This window comes from Seriola dumerili, unplaced genomic scaffold, assembly GCF_002260705.1.
Source record: "Seriola dumerili isolate Sdu_G_001 unplaced genomic scaffold, Sdu_1.0 BDQW01000068.1, whole genome shotgun sequence".
Classification (NCBI taxonomy): Eukaryota; Metazoa; Chordata; class Actinopteri; order Carangiformes; family Carangidae; genus Seriola; species Seriola dumerili.
The window spans coordinates 13,055,752-13,065,876 of NW_019174323.1; the positions used below are offsets into that span (position 1 = coordinate 13,055,752).

Genomic DNA, 10,125 nt, shown 5'->3' on the forward strand with positions numbered 1-10,125 from the left:
CTCAGATACTGTACATCAGCTGTTGGATTTCAAGTTGAACAGAGAATGTTCACATACATGTGTAGTGTGAAATGTATAGATACACAGTTCGCCTGAATACATATAGTACCTGTGACCAGGACTCAGTGGTGTTGAGCTGTAAACGTTGTTAATGGCCTCTGTGTTGTAAATAGCATTAATACTGTACCTAATAGCTGTACTTCATTTCAACATACCTGAATTTCCCCTTTCCTGGTGTAACAGTCTCACAAACCTTTTGTAACAAGTTCTCTCTATAACAAAATGAGGAGCAAAAGGTTGCTGGTTTAGGAATTTTTGGGGATATTTACTGTCAATGTAGTATGTATCAATTCTTGAAATGATGAGGTACATCTCACACGTGAGTGTTTTTATAAAGGTGAAAAAAAAGTCATTATTGTAGATAAATGTACAAGTGAACTATTTATACAAAAAAAAAATGCAGGAACGTGTTTATGTGATGTCCATGGCTTATACTGAAAACTAAAACATTTGGACAACAACTCTAAAAATCAGCAGTTGTTGGAAATTCAACCTTTTAGTCATCATATGGCAATAAATTATTTGTTCCATATTTTCTATATTACACACTTTTCAAAAGTTGGTAGACTGGTATGAACAGTAGTATTTAAAAAAAAAAAAAAAAAAAAAAAGTAATATCATGTGGATATGTTTGGACTTCATTTAAATATAAAAAAAGTTTTTAAATATTAAAAAATTGAACCTTTCGTTATATACTGCATTTGCTCTCTGTGCCATGTCGCCACGAAAGAGGGAGGGGCAAAGTTAAATTTTGACTGGGTACTGCAGGTTCATTTCCCACACTGTAATATCACAAGTTCAGTGTTTAGCAAAAAGAAGCAAAGGTCCTACTCCTTTGGTCCACTTCTGTCATTTCAGTCACGGGAGTGTCACACTTGTCATCTGTGCTTACCATGCTGTATTCACCATTCTCTGTATCTCTGGATATTTTCTTTGTCATTTCCTTCAGAACAGCGTGGACCAAGGCCACTGGGACGGGCATCATGGCAATTATGATCAGTAAAGCCAGAACAGCCAGAGCCCAGCCAGGGTACGGCAGGTGTTCCTCAGAGGCCTGAGAAAAAAAAGAAAAAAAAGAAAAAATTAAATCACTCAACAACTTAAAGAACCACAATTTATAACTACTCTGCTTTGCATATTCAATGTGAACTGAGAAATCTATATCTTTGAGTAATTAGGTGCGAAGAGAGTCTCTTAGCAAGAGACAGCTTGCTATACCATTTCATGTTGTTTACGTGCAGACAGAAACAGTGGCTGCGCTGCCTAAAGCTGCTGTTGTTTAAGATATCTGAGAAAAATAAACAAACCCCACAAACAGAAACATGTATGCAACCATTCAACATCCCATCTCGAATAGCAATATTTTTTATGCGACTAGGGAGCGTTTTTTAATATAATTATCCATACCATTGCTTGGTTCCATGCCATGTAAGTGGGTCGTTTGATGAACATGCGAATGGTGGTGGCTCCCAGCAACCCCAGCATAGAAAGCAGGCAAACGTATTTCCAAAGGTACTTGTACACCACACTGGGGCGCCAGCCCAGCATTGCCTCAATGTCGTCAAGGAACCTTCAGAAGCAGAGTGGTAGACTTTCAGAGACTGAGTGAACTTAAACGATTAGTTTAAATTCACATGGAATTTAAGTCAATTACCCACAGTCTGAAAATAGACCTAACCTGTCTGCTCCATATAGCCAGGACACACTGAAGGTCTCAAACACCACCACAATAATGAGGGGCAGAGTGGCAGAGTAATCATCAAACATCATCACAAAGTAGTTCCCACAGCGCTGGGTGAAGAGTAGGCCAATCAGAAAGCCTATGATGCAGCTGAAAACTAAAACAGAGCAGACATGTCAGAGAAAACACAACTTCTTTAAGGAGACAATATGCAATCAAGAGGGGCAAATCGGACTGGGGGGAAATCCTGTTTAATGTCAGCTCATATATATATATATATATATATAAATAAAAATGGTACTCTGTTCTTTTTATTTTTTAAGAGAAAAAAATAACAAATTAAGATTTACATTGCTTCACTTTTTTTTATATGCACTGCATATAGCAAACTGCAACAGCATTGTTTTGAACAAATCACTTATGGTTATTTTTAATTATTAACTCATGTCCGTATAAATTAGGTAACTCTGTGTGTGGGCTACAGGCTGCTAGCATACATAACATACCAGGGGCAATGACAGATGAACCATGAAGGTAGGCGGTTGAAAACTTTCAATTGTTCCCCCTGTATGTGATGGACGCAAGATAAATTATGTGGCAATAATATATAGGAAATCTACTTTCTTAATTTCTCCAGTACAGAGAGGAGAACCGATAATGTCACTGGGTTACAATATACTGGGTTTGGGTACTCATCTCTACAGGGTCGTACTGTTCAGCAGCACATACTGGGCAACATGAAATTGACTGACATCTTGATAAAGACAGTGTTTATGTTTGCTGTCTAATTACTGAACTGCAGAATCATGATACATGTTATCTCGTAACCAACACCACTCTCCCTTCAGTCGTGTCAGTAATGTAATGTTGAGACTTGCATGGGTAAAGGAAAAATGATGGACCAGGTGTTTACTTGTGAGTTTGGTCTTGTTGTTGGCCAGAGTTTTGAAGCGGTCAGTGAGCGGGGCGAGGATGCCCTCCATGGTGCCAAACATGGTGCTGAGTCCCAAGTTGAGCAACATGAGGAAGAAGAGTGCTGACCAGAAAGGGCTGCCAGGCAGAAGTGACATGGCCTCTGTGAAGGCAATAAAAGCTAGGCCTGTACCCTCCACACCCTGAACACAAACAAGAGTGCCAGCTTTAGTTTATATGTACAGCAAATAAGATACGCCAGTTTTTTTTTTTTTTACATTAGTCCAAAAAGTCAGTCTTTACCTTCTGCATCTCTTGTTCTAGGTCACAGTCCGTTAAATTGAAAGGGACATTATTTCCATGCTCTTTAAACCAGGCCCTGTAGCGCTGTACATGCACAGAACTGGGAACAGAGTAGTTGAAGTTTGGCATCAGGTTTTCGTCCACATGGCCGCTGTGATACTGCTCCGATAGCTCATTCATATTACTGAGAACAAGACAAAAGAATATACAATCATAAACATATATATTCAATAAGATATATTACTTCCTCATGTTGTGTAAAAATCTGATCAGACACTGACAAGGAGGGCTGCAAAATTAATCGAAATATTATCAAAAATCACAATATGGCCCACTGCAACATCCAAATCGAAGGAGCTGAAATTTTATGATAACATGCCATAAATGAAGCATTGTGCTACAGAGACGCCCCGGCCTACAAATTATATTCTGCAGACCAACGGGAACATGCTCGTTTAGCACAGGCCCCACCAAAAATCACATCGCCTTTTTTTTTCATTGAAAGTGAAATGCAAAAATTGCCTTTTTGTTACACAATGTTCAGCCCTACTGACAAGATATAACATATCAAACAACATACCTGACTACACATTCCATGACTTTGCCTTTGGCGCGGAAGCCGAGCACAGCAAACACCACCAGAGTGGCCAGCACAGATGTGAGGAAGTTTATAGCAGAGACAGTGAAGGCATCCCGGTGGCAGTTGTTATTCTTGGGATTATAGGACGAGTAGGCAATAATGGAGCCGAAGCCAAGTCCCAGGGCAAAGAAAACCTGTGTGGCTGCCTGCCGCCACACCTGCAAGTCTGCCCAAATTTCCACCTAGAAATGAACAGAGGGAACAATAGGTGAATCGGGGAAATATACACATCTGCCTGACTTCTCTACACTCAATAAAACATTTTATCTGCAGATACCTTGGGGTAGAACATGAAGGATATTCCCTCTAAGGCCCCATCCAGCATGAGTCCTCGGACAAGGAAGCAGATCAGAACAACGTAGGGGAAGATGGAGGAGAAATACATCACCTAAGCGAGAAAGAAACAATTACATTGACAAATTCAAACAGCATTACCAGAGGAAGTCAGTTATTTGGTTGCCTGAGTACACAGGTACAACTCTCCTAAAGTGACTCCGTATCTGCTTTTACAAATTATTTAATAAATGCACTAATTTCTACAAATGTTATTCTTTCTTGTTAACATGCTTTGATCCAGACTCTTTTCCTTAAATTCCTTATGTTTATGTAAACTGTCTTTTAGTTAGTTCCCTGCTGAATCCTATTAATTTTACTGCTGCATTAACCCATTTTCCCCACAGAGATGACGACTGTTTCACCATATCTTTAATGTAAGCCTGCTGCTTGTTACATACTGAACATATGGTCCTTGTAATCAAGAAGCCAGGTGCTTAAGTCAGTAATTACGTGAAACACCTGATGTCAGCCTGAGTGGGATTAGACCTCACCTTAGATGTTGACTTTAACATAAAATGATGATAATGACTTCCACTCCTCCACCGAGCGAGGATTTTTAATTCGTCTTGTAAACCTGAATACGAATGTCATCTTGATAGAACATTAGGAAATCACTGTTCCAAATGCTGTGCTGTTCATTATAGTGTATAACCCTACTAAGACTGGATTGGCTGATATGTTTTATTTACAAATCTCCCAATATTTCATCACATAAAGTGGATTTTACCATTTGAAGTTGGTCAACACTTAAGCCACACATTCCAGAGATTCCATGACCCACAGTAACCCCGAAAGCCCAACGCATGAATGCGATTTGACCAAACTGAGAATATCCAAACAACGTAAGAAGACATGCAATTTTGTTGGTAAGTCAGTGATTTTCAGCACGGAAAATTAAGGGCTTCTCTTCATATTTTAGTTATTTAATGCTCAGTCTTGTGCTCAGCTGGGTCCAAAGTCACTGTCAGAGTAATCAAAATTAACTTTTGCCAATGTGCTGTACAAAAATAATTTAACACTTCTCATAGAAATATCACAATAACCTTTCTCAGCACTATTCCAAAAGGCACACACAAGTTTGTTCAGCAAATGTGAACCATCCCAGTTCCACATGCATTTCACAGTGCAAATAAACACTTATATCAGTCATTTAAAACTGCGAGGCTTGTAGTGGTAACTCATCTAGTAACTGACTAAAAAGCACTTCACCAGTAGTTCCAGTGTTTAAAGCTGATAACCACAACTCTACTGAAATGTCAGAGCCGTTAAACATTAACACAAAATACCACTTTTATGGCACAGCTTCCTTAATAGTAAAACCAACACTGTGAAAAGCCATGTGCCACACCAGATCAGTTACCTTGACAGAGGTCTTGATACCCTTGAACATTCCCAGGCACACGATGGTCCAGGCCGCCAGAAGACAGCAGACGATGTAAGGATTGAAAGAGCCCGTGTCATCAATTGAGTCTGTGATATTCAAAGCTTTGCGGTACCAGAAATATGATGTGGGGGAGCTCTTTTCACATTCTTTTACTGTTGTAAAAAGAAAAAAAAAATCATCTAGTAGTCTTACATGTAACACACAGCCAATACATTAACAATGTAATGCTGCTCATGTCTTGTCAGTATTGAACCTTTATGCTGAGTGTTTACCTGTTAAATTCCCCTGTTCTGGACACTGGTTCCAAGGTAGAGGGTGCTGGAACGAGTTCCCAAGATAGAAAAGACTCCAGGCAAGGATCACATTGTAGTAGAGAGCCACAAAGAAACACACCTGAAAACATTTGTGAACAAGATAAGAAAATTATATAATTTTGTCAAGAGTGGCTATGGAAGTGTCACAAAAAGGAGGACAATTAAAAGAAAGTGCTTCTCTCTACAGCTGCAGTTGTGTTCTAATGTTAGTGGTTGAGTTCAGGGTAAATGGTTAGTTAGTTAGGGTTGCCTGCACTTTGTAAAAATCGAGTTATTACAACATGTGCAAAAAGGTTATTTAAGTTAAAAAGTAAAGTGGATAATAGCTGGCTATATGAACCACCTTGAGTCACAACAGTCTTGTGAACTGTGATGTGAATAATTACAGTCTATGGGGACCTGCCGCAGTTTACAGGACTGTGATGACTCAGGATGGTTAGCTGATGCTGGCTATCTCGTAGGTAATGACTGAAACAAGGCTGCACACTGATCTAAGCTCTATTTGCATTTGTGGAAGAGATATTTTCTCCAGCTACAAGGTGTGAGGCCGTGGAAGTCTGGTGAACAGTGTGTGGATTCTATTTTACTCAGTCTGTTCCTGTCAGGAGCTAACACCTCCTGAGTGGAGCGGGTTTTTATTATTGCTGCCTTTTTTACCTAAAAAAATATATAGATTAATCATGTTTTAGTCATTGAATCTGCACCTTCCCAGGCAAATTGTGTGAAATGCTTAATGGAACATTGGTATTTACCTGATGTAATTGAATGATCAATAATCAATTCTGGACTTTGTGAATCTAAGTTGAATTAGGAGATCGGTGCTGACATTTGCTTCATCACCATTTTTTGCTATTTGAACAACTGGTGCCTCAACACAGCTCTGTCCAAACATTTTTATTAACTGGAAAAACACACCATTGCTCTTTTGCTCTACACAACCAATATACTTTTCTAGATGTTGGTAAAGGTGTTCTAGCAAAAATGGCAAGTTTTGCTTGGAGTAGAAGCGCAAAACTCAAAATTACACCTGGAATGCATGCAACACCATATACTGAACTATGTCTTAGTAGATGGGTCAACCATATAGCAATTCTTATCTTACCACACAGCTGGAATAGCCGATCCCTGCAAGCCTGGGGGAAATGTACCTCCACACTCCGATGCTGCCTTGTCGAATGGCCTGACCGGCTGCCAGCTCCAGGAAGAACAAAGGAATGCCCACAACCAGCATGAGCATCACGTACAGGAGGAGAAAAGCTCCTGAGGAGAATAAGTTACAGCATTCAGTTAGCAAATAAACACCTCAATTTGATACGCTGAACAAAAATTATGTAAAGGAGAAGCAGATACTTCTGCTTGTCTGTTTTTTCAATCCCACACCAGCAGAATATTTAACCATTTTGATTACTGCTCTCTGCAATACTATGTTCTATTGAAGATTTGTCTTACACATCATGTAGGGTCAGTAAGACAAGTATAGTTCTCCAGGGTTTTTCTTAAATATAAAAAAAAAAAATCTAAAACTATTTCATAAGCTGCTATTAGAAGACAAACTGACAGCAAGATTCACTAAAAGTACAAAATCAATCGTCATCTTGTCGCAGTGGAACCCAAAAATGTAAAAAACTTCTGAAACCAGATTGAGTCACTATTTTTCTGAGTTTACATCGTTTCCCCTGCCAACAGATATGAACCAGATGTTGGCGCATCAGACTTCAAAACAGCAGTATTAAGTGTTGTTAACAGATAGTGTATACATCGATACACAATGTTAAATGGTGTGCTGCCCAGATTCAGAGGCACACAGTTGGTAGTTAATGCATGGGCGCACTGTTAAGCACTGTATTAATAGGTCTCCCTCGGGATCTCATCTAACATGGATGACAATAATAGATACTCACCTCCTCCATTCTGATGGCACAAATATGGAAACCTCCAGACATTGCCAAGCCCGACGCTGAATCCCACCTGAGCCAAAAAGTACTCTATTTTACTGTTCCATCCTGCTCGGGCTGGAGGCTCAGACGAGGCCTGCTGACTCTCCTCACCAGTGTAGCCATTGACCTCTGTCTTGTCATCATCAGTTGGCAGGGGCTCCTTCTCCATCTAAGACAGGAGGGGACAAAAACAAAAGAAGGAAGAAAGATGAAATTACCCAGCTATCCTGTAGATTTTTAAAAACAGATTTATGAGGACTTTTAGGCAATTGAACAGTTGTTTCAGGTATGTTAGACTGACACTGCAATGCAAGGATACTGTGCCACTGATTTACTTTAGAGGTGTGGTGTGTGTGTTGTCATGGGCTAATTGGGGAGAGCTTGTCGAATTGGGAACAAAAGTTAAATCCCTAACTTTTAAAATACTGATCTTGGGTCAGTGGTTAAGGTTAGAACAAGCGTAGGGTTAGTCTCCAGGAAATGAATGCAAGTCTATGTTATGTCCTGTGGCAATGTATGTGTGCATACACTCACATTAGGTGCACTTTGCTGAAACGGATGTAGCACTGCAACAAAACCACTAAACCACTAAAGTTTTCATGTTTTTGTAGAAATTGTATAGGAGAGGCATGATTCAAATATATGGTTATTTGGGAGGCTGCTGTTGTGGTGCTGTTGGACTAAATTGTGCTGAAATTAGCGGGTTTTGTCCACTCCATTTACATCAACTAGAATGTGACTCACAGGCAGCAAGGTTAGCAAGGGCTAATGAGTTAGACTAAGTTAGCTTTAGTCAAGTGTAAATAATAAACGGGCATCTGCATGTTCATATAAGTAGCCTGCTATCCCACCAAGTAGTTTATTACATTAATTGTATTCAACTGGTAACTCAGGTGTAAAATAATGATTAGCACATCTCCTAACATACTTCATATTACTTAGGGCAGTAGACTTAGTAGGTCCTCACATCATCAACAGTCATAACAAAGGAAAAACGGCTGCAACATCTTGACGCTTTATCCCAAGTTAAACAAACCACTGAGCAACAACGTGGCACAGCGCAGTACAGATAGTCCGTCTTTGTCTGTACTCAAAGTAAACACACAAAAACGACGCTTAATACAAACCACACTAACCTGGACACCGACAAATGTCGTTAGGGAACAGGTAGAGGAAACACTGGAGACGGCAGAAAACGGAGAATGTCGGCGGTAATCGTTTCTTTTTAGCCAGAGGAGGCGACGAGCACGTGTAGCAACGGTTTGGACTGTTAGTGCTGTCAACCACGTCGCGAGCTAAGTTACTCTTCTGTTTTTCAAATTAACACAACATACCAGATACTTTGACACCGACATTGATCTCTTTTTTAAAAAAAAAGATATACAAACAGATGCACATCAGTTGAATACAGTTATACTGTAACCGCCCGTGTGTTCTCGTTGTCCATTGGTGTAGTGGTGGGCTTGTTTCTTCCGCGTGATGCAATACAATAACCACAACGTTGCGTTTAGGGGCCGCAGTAAACCAGGGTACCCACATTAGAGAATGAGGTATCCTTCGTTTTACTATGAATCTGTCATAAAAGTCATACACCAATTTTTTTTTTAACCATGATGAGGACACCATATCCTTGGGTTACCATTGGGTTACAAGATTCTACCAATGTGTAAGCACTTTTTCTAGGTGGAGCTAATTAAAGTAGATCTCAAATTTGCGTATGTAATCTTCATCTTCAAAGACACTTGAGGAGTTAAAAGTATTAATATTCCCCTCTGATTTGTAAATATTAAGCAGCAGAAAATGGAAATATCCAAGCAAACTAGTATTACTTCAAAATTGTACTTGTTGACATCATAGTATAACGGCCAACTTAATTATTTGCAGCTTTTTGGCTAAATTTAAGTGATTTGCATGGTGTGGCGCACGCGCAAACACACACACACACACACGAGGAGCTGTGACTGCAGGATAAGCGTATACACCGATCCTGTTAGATTTTATTTTCCAACACGTGAATGCATGATGCCAGATAAACGTGCAGTTAACAATGCAAATGGGACCCCAGCAGTCTTTCACTATTTTGTGTTCATGGCTGTGCTCATTTGTGATGTAAAAGGGACAACTTCAAATCGTCATGTTGCCAAAGTGGATGAAGGACAGTTGAAATGGTTCATCTACTTCGATACAACGCCCCGATTGTCAACACGTGGCAAATGAGCATTTCTCCATTTTTAACGTCACAGTTTTTGTTTACTGCTGTATAATTGGACATTTACACATTTCATGACATTCAAGCTGATGCAGTAGTCTGAGCCTCAGACATGTTTTTTTTTCAAGCCAACTGGAATAATTTTGTGTCCTAAAACTTAATTTAACAGCATTATATTCTGCTAACCTCGTCAAATTCATAGGTTTCTCTGTATATCCTCTACTGTCTGGTGGTTTTGGCAGTGGCTGCTCTGACATACTCACACATACGCACGCCGTCTGCCACGTATGCTTGTTTTGTAGGCAAATAACAGTCTCCCAGCGCTACCGACTCAAACACTACAGTTTAA

General features: G+C 39.7%; 1 protein-coding gene across 1 annotated transcript; it reads right to left on the reverse strand.

Annotated features, from left to right (window-relative positions):
• Nucleotides 1–662: 662 nt before the first annotated feature.
• On the reverse strand, nt 663–9,016 carry LOC111219921 (sodium-dependent neutral amino acid transporter B(0)AT2-like). The gene is made up of 12 exons (XM_022742772.1): nt 8,704–9,016; nt 7,532–7,736; nt 6,733–6,890; nt 5,589–5,709; nt 5,293–5,468; nt 3,874–3,984; nt 3,537–3,778; nt 2,957–3,140; nt 2,655–2,856; nt 1,739–1,898; nt 1,468–1,630; nt 663–1,114 (listed from the first exon to the last, which is right to left on the reverse strand). Exons 2-12 carry the CDS (start codon nt 7,734–7,736, stop codon nt 866–868), a joined length of 1,971 nt encoding a protein of 656 aa, XP_022598493.1. The 5' UTR covers nt 8,704–9,016; the 3' UTR covers nt 663–865.
• Between the last annotated feature and the right edge of the window lie 1,109 nt (nt 9,017–10,125).